This window comes from Coloeus monedula (assembly GCF_965178545.1).
Source record: "Coloeus monedula genome assembly, chromosome: 29".
NCBI classification, from domain to species: Eukaryota; Metazoa; Chordata; class Aves; order Passeriformes; family Corvidae; genus Coloeus; species Coloeus monedula.
In genome coordinates this window covers 318465-343933 of record NC_138809.1, presented here as the reverse complement: position 1 = coordinate 343933, position 25469 = coordinate 318465, and the positions used below count along the sequence as shown (strand labels likewise).

The 25469-nt window shown below is 54.8% G+C and overlaps 1 protein-coding gene across 1 annotated transcript; it reads right to left on the bottom strand.

Moving 5' to 3' along the window:
- Positions 1–10147: 10147 nt before the first annotated feature.
- Positions 10148–22311, bottom strand: MEX3A (mex-3 RNA binding family member A; the record flags this gene model as incomplete). Its single annotated transcript, XM_082298447.1, has 2 exons — positions 10148–11253; positions 21846–22311. The coding sequence occupies 2 exons, from the start codon at positions 22309–22311 to the stop codon at positions 10148–10150; spliced, it is 1572 nt and encodes a 523-aa protein (XP_082154573.1).
- Positions 22312–25469: the final 3158 nt, after the last annotated feature.

Sequence of the window (25469 nt, the reverse complement as noted above, 5' to 3'; positions counted from 1 at the left end):
ATACCAGGGCAGAGCCGGAGGAAATCCCCTTCAGCCCCACAGGCTCCCGACTGAGCAGCCTGGGGGCTGCTCTGGGCATCCCTGGGGATTTCCTCGGCTTGCCTGGGGCTGGGATCAGAGCCGGCTCTGCAGTGGCTGCGGTTCGATCAGACCTGCCGGTCTGAGATCTGCCAGCCTTCATGCCCATTGCCTTTCATGTTTGCTTAACACTGCTTTCTAACTCAGGAGCAAATGCCATGCTCCAGCCCCTAGTCCTTTTCCCCCCCTTTTTTTTTAATGATTATCTTGAACAGAATTCATAAAGAAAAAGGAAAAAAGAATGCTGATGGTTTCACAGATAAGCAAAACAGCCTGTGACCGCATCTTGCGTCCCAGCTCCCAGGAGCCAAGAGCAGATCTCCACGGCCACACCACACTGCTACCTCTCACCGCTCCGTTTCTCTGCAAGTTGTTTCAAAAGCATCATCGTAAGCCCAGAAAGCACATCCTGCTGTCAGCAACCCGGTGCCACCACTGGAGGGGGACTTCATTTTCACATAGACAGTAGTGGAACTACTCCAGATTTTACATTAGTGTCACTTTACTGGGGGTGACTTTCAATTTGCTCCATTAGCAGCCCTGAAGCGATGCTGGAGCAGATCCAGCGGGGATGCTGCAGCCTGCCAGGGCTGCAGTGACTCCAGATTCCAGTAGAGTAACCCATTGGAACAGTGGAGCTGCACGGGAGGGAGGCAGGAGCTGCCCAACCTCTCCTATCTCCCGCTAGCACAGCGCAGGCAAACCAAAGTCTGCCTAGCACAATTCCAGCCGAATTTTTCACTGGGTCAACTGACAGCAGAACATGACTTCAAGTTTCTACAGGATGTGAAAACCCACACTAAAACACAGAGATTGCTCCCTAACATCCTAGAAAGGGTTTTGGAAGAACCAGCCCACGCTGGCTCTGCTGCCACCAAGGACACCTTGCTGGGGCTCGGCAGAGGTGGGACGGGACCCCCTGTCCGTACACAAGTGACGATAAAGTGCATCCACTCTCCAGTCCAGGGCACCACTGTACAATGTCCATCACTGACGCTTCTTCAAGTATCAAATCAAAAAAAATGAGGTAAAACAAAACTGAAAGAGCAAACAGGCTGCCTCGCCGCCCCGGCAGGGAAGGACCAGGCGCTTGATTCCACCGAGCACGAACCCCCCTGGAAGTGCAGGAGACATTGTGCCCTGCTTCCCGAAATGCCCCAGCATGCCGGGAGGGTCCTGGGGAGGGATCTCAGATTCACAGTGCTATTTATACGCAGAAACCGAATGAGAACTGTCTTCATTCCTGTCCTGACCTATTGCATGGCTTTGCTGAGTGATGAATGCTGGTAAAGGCTACCCCAGCCCCCCGAAGCAGGCACCGTCAGGGAGCAAGGGGCAACCACCGTGCTTCTCGAAGGCATCTGTGTGGATGCTCCCAAGCTGCAGGAGATCCGTGGGTTTGCTACGGCTGAGCCACAACACAGAGGAGAGGAGCAAAGGCTAAACCCAGAGGGAACCAACTTCCAAGGGTGTTTTCTTTGCAGCACTCGGCTTTGCTAATGTTGCTGCCTCTCGGATGTTTCTTTCTGAGAGCTCTCCTTTAAGCAGAGATTTTGGTGCAGTGAAAAGCAACACCACTACTCCAGAGAGAAGTGCTGGCCTGTCTCTGGAACGAACTGAGTAGCTGGCAGGGGCATGGGGCACTTCCTGCCCCAGCGCTGGTGTCAGGGATGTGTTGCCCTGCCCTGCAGTGCCCAGAGCGGGTCTGCCATCGCAGCACCCACTGCATGCTGCCAGCTCGAGGAGCCCTTGCTCCCGCTCTCGGCACTGCAGGGACTCAGGATCCATCTAGAACACAATGCACTGTGCTGGCTAAGAATGGCCTCCAGCCTCCTCCATGCTCCTGCAGACAAAAACCAGGCATGTGCCACGAGTGTCACTCTCCCGTGAGCAGGACAGCATCGGGGCAGCTGTCAGGAAGCCAAGCTGTGGGATCAGGAATGTCATGGCCCAGCACAGCTGCAAGAGGGCCCTTTCAGGCCAGCAGAGACTTTTCCAAACATCTCACCTGCAGCTCCAATGCTCAAAACCGATGGTTGGAAGGCCAAGCAGAGAAACACCCAACAAACCAAATCTCCTGGAAGATGCCACGTGCTAAGCAAGTGAGCTCATCCCGAGGTGCACGGCGTCTCCCGGCGCAACGCAACTGGGGTGAGAGAGAACCAAGAAAAAGAAAGAAAACAAACAAAGAGGGAACAAACCAACCCTAATGCCCTGACACTGCCCAGTGCGAGGGCAGAGCCTCCGCCCGGCACCTCACTGCCTTCGAGCTCTGTCTGTCACCTTACAGAGGGGAGATCACCCAATCTTCCTTTCCTTCGCCTTCCCACCTGGGATGGTCCCACCTGCCCATCCCGGGATCTTCCCACACCTTTGGTGCTTGGAGAAGTTCAAAAACCAAGAACAGCCCAAGGAAAGTAACAGCAACTTTGAACATTTTTCTGCAATTTCCTGCTCCAAGCCCAAGGCTGGAAGTCAGAATAAGGCAAAAATTAATGGCCTAAAACTTCCTTATTTTGTTCCGTGACTAGCCAAATCTGTCTATTTTTATTAAAAAAGCAACATAAACCCCCAAACGTATCTTTTTAAAAAAATACATATTATTAGATCCTTTTTTTTTGTCTTTTTTTTCCCCTCTATAAAAATAACTTCAGGACTTTGATTGACAGAAGGTACCAGTTGGTGGCCATTATTTTGTTAGGCTTTCGGTCATTTATTTGTTTGCTTCAGAAAAATAGTACCAAAAAAAGATGGAATTCCTGGGGAAGTTAACAATGATCGTGTTCACAAGTTTATTTTACATTCTGCTCTGTCTGGGATCACTTGGATCTACTATAGATTAAACAATATGGATAGCATCTACTATTTGAACTAGTTAATTTTTTTTAATCTTTACTCTAGGATTATATGAAATAAATTTGAGTGTTTATTATTATTAACATTTTTTTTAATACCCATCAACGCAAACCTTTTTTCTTCTTCTCATTTTTGGTTAAAAACAAACAAACAAACAAACAGAAAAAAATCTTATTTTAAAATGCTTCTTTGAAAGGCAACAGAGCAGAAGCATCGCCCCATCTTCCTGCTGCTTTGGGAGGGGGAGCAGGACATGGGCTGGATTGGGGGTGTGAGGGGGACAGACTACCCCTCACTCCCCAGCCCACAGGGAGGTCGTGGCTGCTCAGCACATCCCTAAAGCAGCCCCTGGGACAAGATCCTGTGAAACACTCCGGGATGTTCTGGAGCCAAGCGCATGCTGAAGAGCTTTCCTGGGTTAAAGAAAGCTTGGAAGCCTGCCGGGGGCACTCCCATTGCTCTGGCTGTCCCTGCAATCGGTGTCTTGCAGGAGCTGTGCCCACACTGGCTTGGGGGTGACATGTTCCCATCCAGGGCGGGCTGGAGCTGGCCAGGAGCTCTGTGTAAGCTCAGCCCGTGGCTGGTCAAAGCACCAGCACAAGCCGACAGCTCTGGTCTGGCACAAACTCCAAAGGAATGACCATGGATGTTCTCAAGATCACACCTGGCCTGAACACTGGGACCAAACCCTCCTGTCCCTGCAACCCGCCCAGTGCAGGAAGCGACGGAGCCAAGGTCTAAAGGGAGGCAACAGACGGTGACCACCCTCAGGTCTCCAGAGCCCCCCACGAGCACGCTCCAGCCGGGCGTCTGTGCCGGCAGCGGCTGTCAGTCCCTCCCAGCAAGGCTGTGCAAAGGACCATAAACCCTCGCGTTGCACTGGGCTCTCTGGAGCCAGATCAAGGACAAAACTCCTCTGGCTTCCTGGGATGGGATCAGGCTGGCAGTGCTGGCAACAAGGCGGAGGAGGGCAGGGAGGTGGGTAGTGCCAGCTTTGCCCTCCGAGCACCCAGCTCTCCACAAGCCCCTGTCTCAGGGAACCACAGCAGGAGCAAACTCTGTTCCCCAGCGCCCGCCCGGGTGGTGAATCGGGTTGGGTTGGACCCTGGGATGCCCAGGGTGCCCAGGAAGTGCTGTGCCACAGCAGGGCAGGGCCTTGCCAGCGCCGGCACGGGGTGATGCCGCCCAAAGACTGCCCCAGAGCCAGCCCGGAGCCGAAGCCCACCCAGACCTCGACCCTTTCCAAGGGGATTCCCAGATGGAGCAGCCACAGGATGGGGACACAGGCTTGGGTTTATAGTGGTTTTTCTCTTCTACTTCTCTGCTTTTAATTACCTTTTTTTTTTTTCTCTTTTTTTTTTGTTTAAATACATCCAACTGTGTTAATTTCTTATTTGTGGAAAGGGCTATCTGCACCATAACTATCACCTTTACATACACACACACACACACGAAAAAGGAAACATATATTAAAAACACTTTTTAAGCAATACTCTGGATACAAATGTATTTTTTAACCTACATATATTCTAAACCTTCTAAACTTTTAAGGATCACTTTATCATAAAATAAAATATCCTTTTTTCTTATAATAAATTACCTAATAAAAAGTATTTTTATTAGCCCAGTTCCTTGCTACATTTACATGTAATAAATGCATTTATTAAAATAGAATATTAAATTATAAAGAAATGTTCTAATTTTAAAATCTTAATTTTTTTTCCCTCCTCTCTCTCTCTTTAAAAAACACCAGGAAATGCATCAAAATAAACCCTTCAAACACTAAACAAAACAGGTTGGAGTATTTTGATTTCAGAGGTTAACAGTATTAACAGTCTGAGCCTTTGTATGTATGAAGATTATTATTTTTTTAAGAAAGAAAGAAAAGAGAAAAAAATAATAGATATCCCTCCAGCTGAAAAATACTTTTGCAAATGGGAGCTAGGACAAGATATTTTTATAGTATCTCCTCATTAAATATAAATCCAATTTTGGTTCTTTTTTCTTTCGTTATGTATTATAATACACACTATTCTCTATATAATTTATGTCGATGAGGATGACATCACAGCATGATATTACTTTATCCCTCCGTTTCCCTTTGTTATGTTTTGTCACCCGCTCCCCCGCACCGTCCCTTGTCCAGGAGTCGCTGTCTCCGCCGCGGCAGCTCGCAAACACCGCCCGAGGACGCAGTTTTGGGGGACGCGGCCCCGTCCCGACACCCCGCGGCCCCGGTCGCCTCTCCCTGCCGTGCCGGGAGCGGGGAGCCCTCGCTCCCACAGCCCTGACGCGGCTCGGGAGGTCCCGTCCACAAGGAGAGGTCGCAGGATGAGTCCCACATCCAGCACAGCCCCAAGCCCCGCTCCTGGTTCGCAGCAAGTGCCGGAGCCGGCGGAGCTCGGCAAAGCTCGTGCGGAAATGCCAGCGGCGCTGACCGGGCGGGCACCGCGCTCCGGCCGCTCCGTCCCCCCGCGGGCTGACCCTGCCCGGGCCCGGACACCTCGTGCCCGCAGCTCAGCGCCTTCCAGCGCAGCTCTGCTCTCTCTGCTCCCAGCCCCGGGTTTTGGGCACCTGCCCTCGGTGCCACTGCTTGTGCCCTCGTGTCGCTGCCTCGCAAAAGACCACCACCGGCATTCACCCCGCACGGCGCGGCGCGGCGCGGGTCACCTTGGGCCCCACCCTGGCTCCACCGGCCCCCCGGGCTGATGCAAACCCCGGGGAACACCCCACTCCCCAGCCGGGCCGAGGGGAAACCAGCGGCGTCCGTGGGCACCGGCCGCCGTCGGGGCGTGCCCGTGTCCCGTCATCGCTCCCCGGAGCCGATCCCGCTTTGGTGGGACGCGACTTTGCAGGATGGAGGTCTCACGGACCAGGCTTCCCACAAGGGTCTTACCGCTCCTAATCCAGAGGGAGGAAGACTCGCCTTGGTGCGTCGGGTCCCAGCCCCACCTGCCTCCCTCCAGCCCAGGCGCAAGCGGGGTGTCCCCATCACTTCAGCACCCCGAGGGGGTTATCCCAAAAGCCTGGGAAGAATCGTGGGGGCAGCTGAAGCCAGCGAGGTTCAGTCCAGCTGGTTCAAGGGGTCACCAAGGGCATCCTCGTGGTGGAAGGCGAGAAGCGCAAGGACCCGGCTCCGTGGGCGCTGCAGAAAAAGGACGGGTGCAGGAGGAGGGGGCTGTCTTTAGTTATCGTTATTGCTGGTGAATTAGACCAACAAGCCATTTTTAGTCACCTATCAAGGAAGATACAAGTCAGAGCAAATAGTTAAGGTCATGGGCATTTTTCTTGTTTTTTGTTTTTATTTTTTTTTTAAGATTTTTATATATATACATATATTTAAAAAGAGAGAAAAAAAAATTACGCAAATTTGTTGTTTAAGCCCCGCAACCGGGCTCCCCATGAATGCCAACAGGCAGGGCCCAGGCTGCCCCTCTCCAGGTGCCCCATGGGGCCAGGGAGAGGCCCGAGCCCCCCGAGTTCCCCGCAGCCCCCGCTTGAGGCAGAGGTAGCTCTCGGTGCATTTACAGCGCCTGTTTTTTCTTTCTTCCAAAGTTGCTACATCAAAATATGGAGTCGGTGGGGGGTACAGCGGGAAGCAGGGGACAGGGAAAAATCAAAATAAAACAGGGGCCGAAATACTTCTATTCATTTTAAACTAGAACTGCTACATCAAGCTTTTTTTTAATATATATGTATATGTATATATATATGTGTATATATATATATGTATAAAGGTTATTGGAACTGAAGATTTTATTAAAGGCCAACTTGGAGACTTGAGTAGGAACCTCATCTGCAGAGAGGGGCAGCCCCCCAGGACAGCCCCACTCCGGTTCCCATCAGCAAGCATTGGACGTTTGTTTGGGTCATGATTCTTTTTTTTTCCCTTCTTTTTTTTTTTTTTAAAGAAAGGGGTTTTGTTTTTTTCTCTAACATTTGTCAGCATGCAGGAGGCTTTTACATCGTTTCGCTTGTTAAGGTGAGGGAGGAGGTACAAGGAGCAGAGGTGAGCCCCCTGTACCCTTCCCACTCCCCACTCCCTACAGTCAGTGCTAGAACAGGTCCCCCCACCCCAGGTCCCCGACACAGGGTCTCCTTCCCCCCTCCCCACTCCCACCCACCTCTTCACAACCTGGCATCAAATAAAGACATTGATCAAGAACTTGCTCACATTACCACGAACAGACTCCACTCAGCCAAGAACGACTACTCACTCACTAACACAGCGGCCCGGGGCTGCGGCCACAGCCGCTCCCAGCTCAGCCCCTCCAGCACCAATACGAACACTTCTCAACGCCCCTCCGAAGGGTGGTTGATCCCCCGCCCGCCCCCCGCCCCCCGCCCCCCAGCTCGTGCTCCAACCACTCTCTCTACATCAGCGGGAGAATTTTGGGCAATGAACGGATAAAATACAACCCTGGGGTGGGGGGGCAGGACACGATGGAGAAGGTGGCACTGGGGAGAGGAGAGGTTCCCGGAGAACAGGAATGTCCTCCTCTCCCTTCCCTTCCCTTCCTGGGACCAAACTTCTGAATGAGAACTGGGTCAGTTCTAGGAAGGATGTGGCCAGTGCTGGCCGGGGCGCCGAAGCCTTTGCCGAGGCCACACTGCCACAGGGAGGGACGGCTGCCTCAGGACAGTGCAGGGGCACGGGGGCTCTGGGAGTTCATCCAGAGCACCCCAGCCCTCCATCACCCACAGCCCCCACACCGGCGGGTCCAAAACACGGCGCCTTCCCCCAGGAAGTGTTCGCATCCCGAGCCGGTCCTGGTGCACGCCGCAGGGCCGGGACAGCCGCACGGCCAGGCATTTCTCAGAGCTCTGGGGAGGAGGGGAGCACCAATTCTGCCTGACAGTGTCCCGTTAGCATGGCACTGTTACTTTTGTCTTTACTTTTCCAAAATATCAGCATCTACTACAGCCTGGGAACATTGCCCACCCCTCCGATCTACCTCTTGCCCCTACGGAATATATTACTGTTGATGCAAAACAGTGGAGGCATCCCATCATCCCACCATCATTTCACACCCTCCAACTGGTATCTGAAGATCAAAAGTGGATCTTTATCAGCACAGAGCACCAGCAACACCTGCCCCAGCACAGTGAGCTCAGCCCCTTCAGTGACCGTGGCCGGTGACCATGGCTGGCCTGAGCCCACCGTGCCAGGGCACAGACAGCAACTGGGAGCAAGCGGCAGCAAACCGAGCAGAAGAGAGGATGTTCCCAGGAACATTATTACGATGAAAATAAAGTCTCCTGTAACTGAAGGGAATAAAAAAATCTCAGGCGATTTTTTTGTTTGGTTTTTTTTTGCTGTTAGAACTGTCTCTGCCAAGTCGTGAAACTTGTTGGTTCAGTTCTAAATCAGGGTCCAGGATCTGTGAGCAGAAGTCGAGGGGTAGGAAATGGGGAAGCAGTGGTAGTGGGAGAAAAATTATATATATGGGTTTATATACACACATATATATATATATAGGTGCTTGCTTAATTAAGTGCCTATATATATATATACACACATATATTTATAGCTGGGTGTACTGGTACTCAATAGGTCAATCCACCACATTTTTACCATCACAGCATTTTGGCATCCACAGACCAGCTGAACAAACCTGATGGAGTGAAGATGCTGGCCTGCACCTTGCATGCATTGGCACGGAAGCCAGACCTGAAGCCCATCCTCTCCCACTTCCCAATGGTTTTAAAGTATCTCATTTAACAAAACCAGGAGTCTTGAAATGATTAAAGGATGTTCAACAAGGCAATTTTTTTTCTGTTTTGTTTCGTTCTGAAAAAAATATAATATATAAAAGTGGCCAACCTCAGGAAGATCCAGGAAAAGGACAGCTGAAGAGGTTTTGGTCCATAAAGAAATACTTTTTCTTCTTTTTTGTTTTTTTTCCCCCCACTTGGTTTGGGTAACAAAAGTTTTGGTCCAGTTTAAAAACGACGACAACAAAATTATCTCTATAAACTCGGGGTTTTTTTGCTTTCTGTTGGGATGCATGTTGGTTTCATATGGGCTCATTGCCTGTATTGCATGATCGTCTCTCTTAGGTTTTGGTGCAATAGGTATATTTTTGAAGAAAAGCACAATGTTGTGTGTGTGTGCGTGTGTGTGCGTGTGTGTGTGTGTGTAGCTGCAGCTGGCATCACTTGAAGAAAAGAATGAAGAGTGACCTACAGAAACGTGGAAGTCGATGCACTCCCCCCACGGATGGGAACTCGGGACTGCTTTGGAAATACCCTGTTAGTGACTCCTGATTGGGCTGATGAACAAATCCCTGCTTGGATAAGGAAAAAAGAACAAAGTTCCAGACTCCACGGTGGCTCAGAATAACAAAATAAACGCTCGTCGCCTGGTGTGATCCCAATAGGTTCTTCCAAACCTTCTTCAGTTTCACTGGCGTCATTTTTATTTCTTCACCTTCTTTTTTGATTTTCTTTTTTTTTTTTTTTTGTGTTTTTTGTTTGGTTTTTTTTTAGAAAAAAAGGAAAACAATAAAAGTTCTTCAGCTGTGATTTTTTTGTTTAAATCTTTGAGGTAATACAGTTGTGCCCTCGTTCTAACAGGTTCCCAGAGGTTGATGGTTTCTTTCTTGTTCTTCTAAATCCCTGTCATCCGTTTTCCTTTCTTTCTGTTGTGTCTTTCTGAGCTCCCAGTTGGGCCGACAACCCTGGGGGGAGGAGAGTGGGGGCTTCAGGCCAAGACAAAGGTTGAACATGGCTGGAGAAAGGCTGGCAGGGCCCTCCCTGCATCCCTGCTCCCTCCCTGGTTGATCCAGGTGGCCTGGCTTGGTTATCGCCAAGAAGTCCCAATCTCACCACCAAAAAAAAATGAACTAAACCGCTTTGCTTGCGAGATCCGAGTGTGCGTTCTGAGTACTTGGTTTACAAAAGACATTGCAGGCTGGAGCATTGTTCGCCCTTCAAAATTTCTGGCTTTGCTATTCATTTTAATTTTATTATTCACTTTTTTTTTTTAAAAAATAACATACATTGCTTGTAAAATAATTTCTTTTCTTTTCTTCTTCTTCTTCTTCTTCTTTAAATTAATTTATTCTTTCATTCATTTTTTGCTCTTCAGATGTCATTATTATTATTATCATCATTATTATTATTATTATTATCATCATCATCATTTTTCTTTCATGGACCCCCCCCATTCTCCCTTCCTACCCCCACCCCCCTAATGCCCTGCTCTGTCTCTTTAGGAAAATATTCTAATGGCCTGAGTGGCTGCCGCGTGGCAAACTGGGCACTCGGGATCAGTCCTCTCGCAGATCCTCACGGCACACTCCATGCAGAAGAGGTTGTGGCCGCACGGCACCAGCGCGGCCGTGACCTCGCTTTCGAAGCACACCATGCACTCGCGGCTGCTGGCGACGGACGTCCGGGCAGCGGCCGGCGTTCCCAGCTTGGAAAACCCCTGGAGCGGCTCCCCCTGCGACCGCCTGGGCAGCCCAGAGAGGCTGGGCTCTGGGATGGAGGAGGACGGGGAGCGATGGGAGTTGGGATGGATGGTGCCGGTGCTGCTGGAGCGCTGCTGCTTCGAGAAGAGCACTGAGACAGGGTTGGTGTTCTCCTGCCCAGCCCACATCGGGGCCCCCGACTCCGGCACCCCATAGTACAGATCCTGCTTGTTCACACCGTAGTTGGGGAAGAGGTAACCGTAATTGAAGTCGTTTTGGTCGTTCAGCCGGGGGGTCTCATAGACGGGGTCGACAGAGCAATCACCGATGCAGCCCAGGCTGTTCTGCCGGAAGGTGGAGAGGGGCTTGCAGCCCGGCGCGGGCGTGTGGACCCGCCAAGCCTCTGAGTAGCGGTTCTCCATGCCAGAGTCAGGGCTGCTGGAGAGGAAGTCATTCTCGTTGTTGTACTCCAGGATCTTGCCTGTCCTTACCGCAATGTGTGTCTCAATCTCTTCCCGGGCACGCTCCACGTTGCCCGGGGCACCGGTGATCTCAAAGACGGGGTCCCGGTCTCGGCTTGGCGTGATGATGTAGGTGTTGGTCTGCTGCTGGATCCGCTTGATGGTGGCTCCCTTGGGGCCCACCACCAGCCCCACCACGCGGTAGGGCACGCGCACCCGGATGGTGACCTGCCCCGGCAGGGTGGGCGCGCTGCCGAAGGTGGTGCCCGCCTTGTTGCGGGAGGCTCTGATCATGGAGAAGTGCTCGGCCGCTGAGATGATCTCCCGCCGGGCCATGGCCACGTCCTCCCGCCGCCCCGTCACCATGAAGACCGGCTCCTCTCCCCGCACCGGGGTCTTGATGTAGGTGTTGGTCTTTGCCCGCAGGGCTTTGATCTTGCAGCCTTGGGAAGAGAGAGAAGAAGGCATGGCAGTTAACAAGGCCGTCCCACCGCTCGCCCTGCTCTGCAGGACACTGGGCTGAGTGGCCATAATCTCCTGTGCCACATGGCAGCCACTGCGCAGAACAAGGCAAAGGCCCCATCCCCCTACCCCTGAGGGGAAATGCCAGAGGGAGGTCCACCCTCACCATTCCCAGAGACTCCCTCCCTCAGGAGTGCCATGCTCCCTTATACCCCAAAACGGAGATCACCATCTTGTGCGCTGCACCGCACCACACCATCCCCCCTGACAGCCTTCCCTCAGCAATCACCCCTAAGATCTCCGTTCCACACACCCCAACACCACGGAGTAACGGGGGATCCAAGCCACCCCCAGGAGTCAGTGGTCTCTTTGAGGAGGCCTGCCCCAGAGCCCCAGGGTGGCCCCCCAGAGAAAATGGTTATCCTCGGGCTCTGGGGACAGAGCTGATGCATGGGGCAGCCTGGAGGTCACAGAACAGGGAGATGCCGGTCCCACAGTCTGGCTGGCCAATGTGGAACCCCTTGGCCACCCTGTGCCAGCTCCCAAGGGGAGTTGCCTGCCATGATTCCAGAGAGCCAGAGCCCTCCGGGAGGACTGTGGTACTACTGAGGAGGTTTTGGGGTGAATGCGGTCAACTTCAGGGGGCCAGGTGTGGAGTTGCAGAGATGCAGCAGTTTGGGCCTCCCCACTACAGACATGGCAGGACTCCAAATGCCAGCAGAGCTAGATGGCCGGGGGTAGCAGGATGCCAGGATTTGCTTTGGGGCTGAAACAGCAAGAAATGGGGCAGGGCTGCCCTCCTGTGAGCCCCACAACAGGCTGCACCACACCCGCTCCAGGTGCTCATACCCTCTCCTGGGATCGCTGGCTACATGTGGTGCTTTTGTGTACCAATATCCACGTACCAGAGCCCACTGAGCCCATTCCCCAGCTCCTAGAACCCACCAAGCCCATTCCCCAGCTCCTCACAGCTCAGAAAACAGCCTTCTGCTTTCCCAAAAAGGGCAAAAGACTTTCCAGTGTGTTTTGGAAGGTCTTGATCTGTGACTCCAGATTCCCAGATGACACCAGGATGCCATCAAGCAACTAAGTGTTTTTACAGATGGGGCACAGTTCTCTAAAGGACCCCTCCTGCCCCTCAGACCTCTCTCTTGAAAAGCCTCACTTGGTGCCCCAAGGCATTTCCGAAGCCTGGCTCCGAGTTCCCATACAGGCTGGGGGTTCCTCAGCAGGAGGTGTGCTCTGAGCTCAGATCTCCAAGAAAAATTAAAACCTGTGATTCTCCAGCGCAGATGAAGCAAGGTGAGCACTTTGAGCACTTTGCTGTGGTTTCCCAAGGATTTGGGTGTCTCACTCAGGGCTCACAGAACCACAGGATGAGGACACAGCACTGGGACCTCTGTGAGATCCCCCAGCACCTCCTACCCCACCTTCTCTCCCCAGAAAAGAGCATCTCCTGTACTCTCCTCTGACTATTTCACACCAGCAGGTCTTCCTCCACACACTCCACTGACATCACACTTCAACACACAAGGAGCTTCAAACGATGCCTCTGCAACCACGAAATGCAGATTCCTCAGCTCCTGGGCTGGAACATTATTTATACAGATCCTAATAAATAACAGCATCTCCCAGGCTGGCAGCTCGGGGCTGCCACTCACCCACAGCTCCTCTCGTGAGACACGGGCTGGTGACATCGGGGTGTTCACTGGAACGCAGCGATCCCACCACCTCGTGTCATTGGCAAGAATTGAAGCCTGCACCTGTGGCGATGGAAACAGCCTTGTGCCACTACAGCTGACAGGAGCGACTCCCTGGGCTCGCAGGCGCCGCAGCAGTCGCTGCATCCAGCAGTGCCCGGCACGGAGCACGCCCAGCCCCGCCGGCCGCACCGCACGGGCACCGGGCACCGGGCACAGCTCCGGCCGAGCGCAGGCTCCGCGCACACACAGCCCCCGGCACAGCTGGCAACCCCACTGCCCCTCGGAGGCTCTTGGCAGCAGTGTGGGACACGTGCCGGTAAATCGGAACTTCGCTGTCGACTCCCAGTGTGACTTTTAACTCCTCAGAGCTACTTCAGCTCCCGGAGCCTCATTCCCCATTTCTGGAGCAGGAATAGCTGTCTCCTGCCTTGTGCTCCCGCAAAACTTCCTCTTAACATTCCACATCACAGCGCTGCTGCACTAAACCCGTCTCTGAGACAGGAATTCCATGTTCCTGGGGAATGGAAATGCCAGATCTGACACAAAGAAGGATCTGGGCAAATCCCCAAATCCAAACCAAATCCACCCCCTGCCAAATCCAGCGTAGCTCACGGGTTACTCCCCAGAGTTTGCACCATGAGGTACATTTGTGATGCTTTGCTGAGTAAAGTTTCCACACAGCCCATGTGGACCAGTGGTCACCCAGTGGTGTGCTATCAGTTCCCAGGAAACCCAAAGGACAGGACCTCGTGGAGCCAGGCACGACTCAACTGTAGGATAAACCCACACAGGCAAAATCCATAATAAAGGTTCATCCCAAGGAGAGCTGGATAAAACCGTGAGAGGTTACCTACGCCCTCTGGCACCCCTGGGCAGGGTGGGCTGTCCCTGACCCACCCCTGGCAGACATTTCCCTGCCCCACTCCTGTGCCGCTCACTCCAGAGATGGAGATTCCATCTTAGGAAGATTAACCAAGATGCCACCATTTCCCCAGGGATACCACCGGAGCTTCACATGGAAAGACAGGGGTGTTCACGGCAAGCATCAAGCTGAAAATGCCTCCCTGTGCATCACCCCAGGCTGAGGGAGCTCCATCGCATTCCGCAGTGACCCGCGCTCTGCCTCTGCAGGGCAAGGCTCGCTCTCCTGTGCAGAATGACCTCAGGCAGGCGTGTGGCACGGCTGGGATTGGGCTCCGCGCTGTTCCGAGCCACGGGACAATGACGACGTGTGGGGGAGAGGGATCTGAGCCCGGCACGACAGGAAACAATCAGGGAGGGTCAGGGAGGCAGAGCGGTGACAAAGGACAGGGGCTCCATGCTGGGGACAGATGGAAGGGAACAGCGGCAAGGAATACACATGAATGAGGGCAAATTTAAGCACGTTACACGAGCTGGAGGAGTGGGAGGGAGTTAGGGATGGAGCAAAGGTGATGGGAATTGAGGGAGAGGCACATCCTCCAAAGGAAGAGGAGAATGAGGGGTGGGGAGGCAAAGCAGAGACACCCCAAAATGGCCAAAGGAAGATGGGCAATGAGAGAGCACGGCGAGAGGGAGGGGAAGGAGGATCTGGAACGGACAAAAGGACGCGTGGTGCAGTCGGTGGTGTGAGAAGGGGGGAGGGAGGGTCTCTGTGCAGGCCTGCAGACGGGAAAGCCAGCTTTGTGGAGACAGACAGATGGGGATCCTGTGCTTAAAAACAGGAGAAAATCACCTCGTAAGAAATTACACCAGCAAGCCCAGCAGCACAGTGGGCTCAGCGGCCCTGACCTCCAGCAGCTCTAAACTGGCACAGACAATGGCCAAACCATCAGCAGCCCAAATCCAGAGAGCTCCACAACTTCCAGGAGCGCTGCACTGGTTTACATCCGCTAAAACTAGGCTGAGCTTAAACGTGATTTACTCACTTAGTGCCAAGGCTCCCAGCCCATCTCAGCCCCATCCCTGACTCTGCTTTGCACACTAAAAAGGGGCTGAGCCTCCTTTGAGATCATCCTGTTTCTGATGGAGCACAGCTGGATCAGGATGTGGCCCGTGACACCCCAGCCAGATGGGCAGCACACCCCAATGTGCTTATTCCAAATAAAATTTGCCTTGCACGGGGTATTTTTTTGACACTTTCTTCGTGCATAACTGAAATTTGAAAACACCAAGTAACAAAGCATTTTACTGGGGGGATTATTCAAAGGGGAGGGAGGTGGAAGGGAGGGAATTGCCTAGCAGGTGGTGTCAAACGAAGCTAAGGGGAGAAAAGGACCCGTCAAAGCTGCACTAATACATAACCTGTGTATGTTCTCCTCGATATGGAACTGCACAGACATCAGTGTGTCGATCCCTGGCACACTCCTGCCACTTAGATTTTTATATTAAACAGAATTAAGCCCTTTCTCATTGTGTTTCCACAGCCTACCTTCTATTATCCTGGTTTTCGTCAAAAATGCCAATCCCAAAGCATTTCATGAAGGAGGTTGTAAGCTCAGTTCCTCCCCTCACCCTTTTTTCTCTTTAATTTCACTGATTACCAATTGACTCAAACTAAATGTGTTTGTAAATTACCTGAGTACGTCACAAACATTCCCACACAGGACCAAACCCTGGAGGAGTGGAGAGCCTCTGGTGCCCAGACCCGTCAGTTAACCGGAATTAATCCGCAGAGCAGCCATCTCTGGCTGAAAACACATAAATAAATTGAGTCTAGACATTGCCAAGATGGGTGGTGGGGGTCAGGGGGAGATCTGGACACACAGCCACTTTCTCCTCTCTGCTTACCCCTGCATCAGGGCAACGAATCCATCAAAACTAATGGAGAAGGTTCTAGGAGCTTGGTTCACCTCTCCAGCAAAGGCAGGTGCTCACAAGGGACATGAGGGTGCTGGATGCATCTGATCTAACTGTCGTTTCCTTGCCATGAACCCATCCCAAATGTTCTCACTCTGAGCAGCCCCAAACCGATGTGTTTCCATGGGACCTCAGCAGGGTTTACGCCAAGGCTCCCAGGCGCTGCTCCATCAGCGGGAAAAGGAAGGAGCAGTGCATGGAATGGATGTGCCCAGCACACCACCATGGTGACAATGCCACCAGGACAGTGCAGTGGCACATGCAACCGTGCCTATGGAGTAGGTCCATCAAATAATTTCACTTTGGTGTAAATTCAGAGTTACACCCGCTGATGACCTTCTCCTCAGTGCTGCCACAAGGCCAGATCCTGCACAGGTATATTCTGCTACTGATGCAGTCTAGAGACTCTCACCTGGCACCAACTGGCACCTCCAGCCCAGGAGCGTGACCCTGGAAGCATCAGAGGAGCTGTACCAGCCACAGCAAACAGCTCTGGAGCCAACCCTGAGGTGGGTCTTTTTGTTTCATTGACTGTGTTGTGGTTTTATTTCGGAAAACACGCCCCACAAATCACTCCAGGTCCTGATATTTTTTGTTTTCATCAGATATGAAATAATCTCTACAGACAAAAGCTTTTTAGCCCTCTTCTCATTTATCCCAAGGCACCGTTACACTGCACAGATACAAATTACACCTGTAAATACCCCACGCAGTCCATTCTGACAGTGCTGGTGGGGTGCGTCTAAGGGCAAATTAGAACTCGGTCCTTTTTTCTCTTGTAGTCATAAAATTGAAGAGGATCATAAAATAAACAATCCTCAGCTACCTCGGGTAAGGTGGGGCATTCTTTTCCCCGTTAACATGAAAGCCTTGTTAAAAGACAAGCACACAAAGAACCTCACAAATAAACCCTCCTGACGGCCTGTGGGGTAAGGTTTTGCTGCATTGAAAACCTGATGAAAGTGGTGTCAAAAAGCACAAATGCACACAAAAGGACCACAACCAACCAACTAAATCTCTTTGCACCGAGGGTTTATTGTCCTGATGATGCAAGTTGTGTTTACAAGAAGGGGAAAAACACCACCCAACGCACCATGCCAGGAAAATCAGCGGCTGCCTTGTTCCAGTGCAGCGATTTTACGCTTTTTCACATTGTGATGAAAGTTGTTTATGAAAAAAAAAACAAAAAAAAGAGAAAAAAAGCCCACCAAAACACCCAACAGAAACAGCCCCAGCGCCACAGACAATCAGTGCCTTGTGCAGCGGAGGAAAGTTGGGAAGCCCCCAGCCCCAGCAGCGATGCATCGCATGGAGTGGGTGTGCCCGTGGCCCCCCGCATGGCACAATCCTGCCGCGGCCCCGCGGCACACGCGCGGCACCGGAGCCGGCCAGGGCGCGGGGGAAGCGGGGCATGGCGAGCGCGGGGGGGACGCAGGGAGGGGGCTGCCAGACAAAGGCGGGGGCCCCCACCCAGCGGCAGCACGCTTTCCCACTGCCCTAGATTCCTGGATTCCGGGCGGCTGCGCTGCGGCGCGGTTCACTCGGTCAGCGCGGCATCCAGCCGCCCGAGCCGATGCGCGGGGGAGCGTGCGTGTCTCCCTAGAAAATTCCCTTTGTCTCTCTCCCAGACCCATTTTCTCCTCCCACCTCCAGTTCAAACAGCACAAAGTCGATCCCGTTCCGCACTTTTCCCTGGTGTAAATTCAGACCAATTCTCATTAACACTTTATAACAACCCGACACCAATTGCAATATCTCTCCCCCTTTAAGGCCCATCCCGAGATGCCAGAGCAGCGTACAGAGGTTGTCTTCAGACCCCACCTGATGGGGTGGCTTTAGCTCCAAGATTTCGGTGAAGCAAGGAGATAAGAAGATCTGCCCCCCTCGCTGCTCCTCGGATGCTGTACATACATCCACCTCCACAGGGTAGGTGGGGGAGCTGCAATCATCAGACTTCCTCAATGGAAAAGGCTTCCTTGGACTATTTTTAAATGCTGAAAGCGTTGGAGAATGTTTGGAGCTACACAAAGAGCCCAATCACCTGGGTTTAGTGGGGCCTCTTGTTATTTGACTTCACCTTGCCAAGAAAGAGCAATTACGTTAAGATCCTCTCTCACATAATCTCATTCCTGGTGACAACAGGCTGGTTGGAGCAGGCTGGGAGATGCTGCATCAAAGGGTGTCTGTGAGTACAGGTGACAATGGATGCTATTACTGTGATGAGACCAAAAACCCTTAGAAGGACCAAAAATCCTTAGAGTCCAAAAATCCTTATAGGGAAGGTCTCAGCTGGGAGTGGGCGCAGCAGGAAGCCAAACCAACCCCACACCTTCTCCTGACACCTGCACGAAACAGACACACAGAAGCAGCACCATGTCTCCCTAACCACAACATCTGGCCTTAAATGTGCCCTGTGGCCTCTTCCCTGGCTCCACCAACAGCAGTCCGGTTTGTCTGTGGGAGCAGGCAGAAAAGTTCGATACAAATCTTGATCTGGCTGATCTACACCCACCTCAGGTCACTTCTAGGGAAGAACCCGGACACCACAGTGACTGAGGATTTCTGTCCCTTTCTAAGTTCACAGTATGCACAACCAAAACATGATGCCCTTAAGACACTCTCCATTCCTCCCAGCACCTCTCCCATCTCAACCCACATCCCTTGATGTCCCACCATCCCCTCAAGAACCTACTGCAAACACCTCCAGTGCTTTGTCTCTACAATTTCACTGGCATGGCCCTGAGAGCTGGCAGTCATGGACAGGCTATTGCAGGCAAGACACCCACAACACGAGCTGGCAGGAGAAATACAAGAGCCACCAAGCACCCTGATGTGCCACGCAGGCCTGGACTGGCTCCAGAACCAGGGAGCACTGTCGGTGCCATGGCACATGCCAGGAGGTTCAGTCACCCAACTCAGCAGGGCTGGAATTCACACACACGCCAAGGGAAGGGTGGATGACCTGCGGGAGCTGCAACTCAGGCAGAGACTCACTCCTGCCTCTCACCCTCACAGCAACAGGAGGACAGGCATGGAGGTCACGGCTCCACGTCCAGCCAGGGAAGGGGTGTTGCTGCCAACCATGGCCAGGGGTCATAGGCACCAGTCAAAGGGATTCTTATGACTTCATCCCCTCGTTCTTCCTTTTCCAGTTTCCTGTCCTCCAGTTTGCAAAGCAGCCCTTGGCACATCCCACCAGCCACCCAGCTCTTTGCCATGGACCCTGGGGCACCAGGTGGGAGGAGCCTGTCTGGCCAATTCCCACCAAGTCCCCCTTTCCACAGCCCACCATCTCATCCCAGTCAGTCCCCATCCCAGCCGGCTCGTGGCCGCGCTGCTGGAGACGCGCTGCTCAAATTCAGCGCACAAAGCATGCTGCCCCAGCGCAAACCGGAGCAAGGCTTCCAGCAGGCGATTGGCTCCGTGAGGGCACGTTCACAGTTCCCGGGGAAAGCAGGAGCTGCCAAGCTCAGGTTGAGTTCCTGCAGCATCTCTCTCTTGGAGTGGAGCCACCCCCTCTGCCATAATTAATCCTCTTCACAAACCACCCTTACAGACATTCCAATAAAAATGTATCAGGCTTGAGCCTTATTTACACTTAAGTGCCTTTACACTCCTTTGGCAAAGTGAGGGGTGCCCTGATGGCAGGTGGAATTCCCATGGCCAAGTGTGTGCACCAGGGCCCCTGTGCCCAGATCCAGGCCTCTCATATCCATGCCTGCCTGTGAGGAGCACTTTCATAGATGGTTGATATTATTATAAAATAATCTGAAGGGATAGTGTGTTTCTTCAGAAAATAGTAAGCTGAAGAAAAAGCGAAACCCTGTTATCAAGTAAAGCCCTGAAATTATTTTTATTTCATTATTACTTTTTTCCTCCATCTCTTTTTCAAGATGTTTATTACCCTGTTCACAGGTACCCATAAAACAATTGTTTTCCTAGAAAGCCATCTGCCACATGAGCAGTACTACCAAGGGGTGACAATCTGCAGTTTCTGGGATTCCTGGTCAGGCATCCATGAGAGTCCAGGATTCAATCCCCCTGGTAGCCCTGCACCCAGCTCCAGACCTTCTTAATCTGACCTTCTACACAAAAACAAGGCACAGGAGACAGTGGAGGCATTCCTACAGGCCTTTAGAAACAAGTGTGGGCCATGATCTCTGCTGGACTAAAGAGCCATAGCTGCAGGGACTGTGCCGAAGGAATCCTGGCTTCTCCCAGCACAGGATCCATCCCACCCACCTCCACGATGGGGCACAGGCTACACCATCTGCCCCATCAGCCAATGGAGCACAGCCACAGCCCCATCCCCACAGCTCCAGCACACTGACATTTCAGTCTCCCAGATGTGGGAAAACCCTCACATACACAAAAAATGGTGGAAAAAATCCAGGTCTCTGCGTTCCTCTCCATCGCTCTGGACACAACAGGCACGTGCTGTGTTCTGAACACATGGGAACACACCCCCTTCTCTCAGGAGTCTGGGGCAGCAGTGAGATCCTGGAAGAAAACAGCCCTGGCACGTTTCCTCTCGGTTCCGCCTGCCGAATCCTCTTTCTCAACTTTATTAAACAAAGGGGGCCTGATTCTCTATGGCCTCACACCCACCCGTGCACAGTTGGTGCTGAGCCCCACCATGTCTGCCTGCGCTCCGCTCCCGGCAGTGCAAAGGCATCACAGGGAGGATCAGGATCAGGGCCAGTGGGATCTCCTGGGCCAGACCTTCACCCCTTCCCGCCTGTCTCCCCGGGTCCCCAGTGAGGGGCCCCCATCCCACTGTGGTGGACGCCAGAGCAAGAGCTGTTCCCTCGGCTGCAGATGCCCCAAGTTTTGGGGAGGTCAGCATCCCCCGGACTCCTGCCCACTCTCCATCCCGGCGCGGGAACCGGACCCTTGCTCCACGGGTGGGAGCAAGCGGAGCCTCCGCAGGCCCCATTGTTCCAACCACACGCCCTAGCGTCAGAGATGCCCAGCAAGGAGCCATTTGTGTCCCTCTCCCCGTGGCTTCCCCTCGCCCACCTCAGGCCTTCACGGGGCACAGGGGGTCATCACCCCCCGGGTTCCACCACAAACCCTCCTGCTCGGGGGCCTGCGATCCCAACCCACAGGGGAGCATGTGCCCATGGAGCCGCAGGCTCTGCCCATCGCACTTCCAGAGCTTCAAGTTACTTGTTCAGAGAAAGAAAGAAAAAAAACCCCCAACACTTAGCCGCACTATTATTATTTTTTTTTTCTCTGTAGCGACACAAAACTTCTCTCGGCAGCGCCGTGCCCCGGCTCCCGCAGTGCCCACGGGCGGCGCGGGGCCCCGCACCGCACACCCGGGAGTGGTGGGGGTGGGCGAGGGGTGACTTAAGAGTGGGTGTGGTATGGAGATATATATATATATATATAATTTTTTTTAAAGCCCTCCTCCATTCCACCTCGCTCCGAACGGAGCCGTGAGGAGAACAAAAGCATCACTGTGGCGGCGCGCGGGCAGCGGCTGCGGGGGGCCCACGCGGGACGGCGGGTCCCGCTCCGGGGTCCCCCCGCTCCCAGGGGCGGCGGGAGGAGCTCGGCTCCCACCCGCTCATCGGCCGCTCGGACCGAGCCCGGCACCACCACACCCCCTCCGCCCGGCCAACAAAGGGGGACTCCGGGGCGCGGGGCCGGGCTCAGCCTGCACCCCCGCCCTTCCCCCGCCTTATTCCCAGTTTTTTTTCTTAAGGAGAGCGCGGTCAAGATCGGCTCTCTGGCAGAACCGCGGAGCGGCGCGCGGGGCTCCGGTGCCGGCAGCCGGACAAGCCCCCGCAGCATTCCCACAGACCCCCCATCCCACCCTCCCCAAAAACCCCCGTGCCGGGAGCGCAGCCACCCACCCACAGCCCGGGAGCCCCGGGCTTTGTCCCCGGCGGAGCCGAGCGGCCCCGGCCCCGAACAATGGGCGGGAGGGAGCGGCGGGAGCGGCGGCGGGGCCCCCGGCCGCGGGGGAGTGTCCCGGGGCCGGCGACACCGGGGGGGATCGGGGGTACCGGGGGCCCGGCGCTCACCTTGCCGTCCCACGATCTCGGCCACGTGCTCGGAGCTGGGCACCGGGACGCACTCGGTGGTGTTGGAGCTGCTCTTGAGCCGCAGCTCGGCCTCCTTGTAGAGCGCGCACAACTTGGGCTCCGCCGCCCCGGCACTGGGCGCCGCCGAGCCCTTCGGGGCCGCCGGGGGCGGCGGCGGCGGCGGCGGCGGCTGCTGCGGCGGCGGCGGCGGCGGCGGGGGCTGCTGCGGCGGCGGCGGCGGCGGGTTATTGTTGTTGTTGTTGCTGTCCTCCACCAGCACCACGGCCGACGAGGAGGAGGAGGAGGAAGGTTCGCCTAGCCCCAGCAGGCAGAGCTGGTCCAGGGCGAGCTGCAGCGCCCGGTCATCCTCAAGCAGCGCTCTGTCTTTGCCGCTCCCACCGAAACAGCCTAAATCGCCGAAACCCCCGTTCCTTTCCATTATCCCTGGGACTACCAGGCTAGGCATGGCTAACAAAGGCTTGGGAGGGGGCTGGGGGCTGGGGGGGGGGGGGGGGGGCGAGAGGAGGGGAGGGGGGGGGACACAAAGAGCTCGGGAGGGAGAAGGGAAAAAAAAAGGCAGAGGGAGAGAACGAGAGAGAGAAAAGGACCCTCCGCCCCCCGCCCCCCGCCTGGCCAAGCCCCTTTCCCGTGTAACCCGAGCCCCGCGCCCGCCGCCTCCACCGCGGTCCCCCCGCCGACGCCCCCGCCCCCGGCCGCCGCCGCCGGGGGGTGCGGGGGTGCGGGGGGTGCGGGGGGCGCGGAGCGGAGCGCGGCCCCGCGGGGGGAAACTCTTTTGTTTGAAGGCGGCTGGGCGCTGCGGGAGCGGCCCGGCCCGCGGGCTGATGGGGGATGTAGTCCGGCCGCGGCACACCCCCGCCCGCGGCGGCGGGGACCGGGGCGGCGGGACGGGGGTGGCGAGGAGCGGGGCGGCGGGGGCCGGAGGTCGCGGGGACAGGCCATACGGGGAGGGGGACCCGCTGTGACACGGGGAGGAGGATGTGGGGACCCACGGTGACACGAGTGGATGTGGGATGTGTGGGGAGCGGCTGTGACATGGTGAGGGGGCTACAGGGGGACCCGCCGTGACACGGGTGGAGAGGCTGCACGAGCACCCACGGTGACATGGGTGGAGTGTGATGGGGGGGACCGCCTGGGACACGGAGGGAAGGGGGGATTTGCTGTGGGGAGACACATTGTGCGGTGTGTGGAGGGGCTGCAGGGGCACACACTGTGTCACGGGTGGAGGGGCTGCAGGGGGACCACGCGGTGCCAGCAGTGGAGGGGGATGCAGGGGGATCCACCATGTCACCGGTGGAGGGGCTGCGGAAGGACATGCCATGACATGGGTGAAGGGGATTGGGGGTAGGTGCTGTGACACGGGTTAGGGAGGTGAGAGGGGACCGGCCATGGAATGAACGGGTGGAGGGGATTGCGTGGGGACCCACTGTGATACGGCTGGAGGATGACGCAAGGGGATCAGCCGTGCCATGGGTGGGACTGTGGTGGGACCCATTGTGCAATGGGTGGACGGGGCTGCAGTGGGATTCCCTGTGTCACATGAGGAAGGGGCTCCTCGGGGACCCATCACACAACGGGTGGGTGGAGGGAGCTGCATGGGGACCCACTGAGACACAGATGTAGGGGCTACATGGGGTCCTACTCTGAGTTCCATGAGTGACTCACTCTGCACACCCCTGGCATGGAGGGATCACAAGAAAGAGGGGTTTATGTGGGGACCCACCATGTGCCCCCCACCGTGGAGGGCCATGGGTGAAGGGGGGGGGGGCACATGCACATGGGGACCTGTCAACGCACACCCCATCAAGGAGGGTTTGTGTGGGGACCTGTTGCTTCCCACCCATGAGGGGTGCTGCAGAGGTCTCCAGGGCTGGGATCCATCCGGAGACCCACAGGGATAGCAGGGACCCCTGGGAGGAGTGGTGGCTCGGCGGGGACACCTCGGGGTGGAACTGCTTGGGCACAGGCTAGCAGGGCACCAGGGTCAGTGGGGTGAATGGTGGGACAGTGGGGCAGGAACCCCCCTCCCATGGACAAGGAGCTCACTGCTTCATCCTTGTGAAGGAGGACATGGCTTTCAAAAAGGCTTCCCCACAAACATGAGGACTTCAGTCTTGCAGTGGGAAGACCCTCAACCACAGCCACAGGCATTTGAGGGGCAGTACTGCATGTCCACCAGGACTGGGAATTACGGAAAACAAGAAGGGGGAGCCCCTCAGCCCCCCAAAGCTTTGTAGTATCTCCAGGCACAGCGAGGCTTGACAGGGCTGCTGGGGCTCAGCTCCCCACCCTTGGCTCCGTGCCCCAGCAAAGCCCCTTTCTGCAGACTGGGAATGCTGGGGGGGGCCGTGGGACAGCCCTGCTCCCTGGGCTGGCCTTTCTCATTGAAATGAGGAGGATTCAGCGTGGAGGGAAGCATTGACAATCGCTCCCCAGCTCCCAGCCAGCCGGGCTGGGCGGTGAGCGTGTGAGCGCGCAGTTCTCCCCTCTCCCCTTTCTTCCCTCTGAATCAAACCAGATGTCTCCCATGAAATGAGATTGCCGGAGCTCACACTGGAGAGGGACAATGCAGAGGGATGCGAGGCTCCCGCCGAGCCACATCGCGCTGCAGCTCTGGCAAAGGCAACGGCTGCAGCGAGGGCTGGGGGGTGGTGGCACTGGTGCCTTGTCACCGGGGCTGGACTTTTCTACCCCCCACTGTATCCTGTATGATTTCCTCTCTCTGGCTCTGGAATCCTTACAGGAAGGTATTTTCTTTCCCCCCCTCCCCTTTCTGGGTCTACCAGCAGAAGATCTCAGCTGCGGCTAAACTCGGCAGATGGGGCACCCAGCACAAGGAGATGGCTCATCCACTGACTCAGCCGGTAAGGTGCTGCTGGAGCTTTCCCTGTGAGTTTGCCCAGGCACTTTGGGAAGGGAAATTTTTGCTTTCAGTTTGGTTTTTGCATCCAGGTTTCCTGATGTATAGTACAAACTCAGGGAGATGCTGGGACACCAGCCGGAGGGGCTGCTGCTGGTAGGTCCCCTCTGCAGCAGGACCTGGTGTGGAGCGGCTGTGGGTTAGAGCTTGTGGTGGTTGTGCTGTAGGTGTGCACAAAAAAAGAGGAAAAAAAGTAAAGCTAAGGGCAGGAGAACCCACCCACTGCTGTGTTTCATGCAGCTCATTGTGGTCATGGCTGTAGAACAGTGTCCTGAATAAGGCTTTCTTTCTTTTTTCACCTTTGTGTGGTGATGGGACTCCTGAGAGCGGCAGTTCGGGATGTTTTTCCTTCATGGCAGTTTGGGATATTTTTTCTTCTAAGAGGTGGTGTCTGTTTGTATTGGGATGTGATGGATGGTGGCTCCATAGGGCACATACACATCACATGGCAGTTTTAACACAGGCACTTGGCCGGGTGGGCCCCGTTAAACCACCAAAAATGCGCACTTAATGCACGTGGGCGTTCACACACACTGCGGGTTACCTTGCACACACCTGCTGGCTGTGGCTCGCTCCACACTTACAACCAGGTGAATCCCTTGTGTGTGTCTGTGTAAGCACATGGTGCAAACACGTACAATTATGTACACTGAAATATGTACATAAACCACGCGCGTTTGCATGCG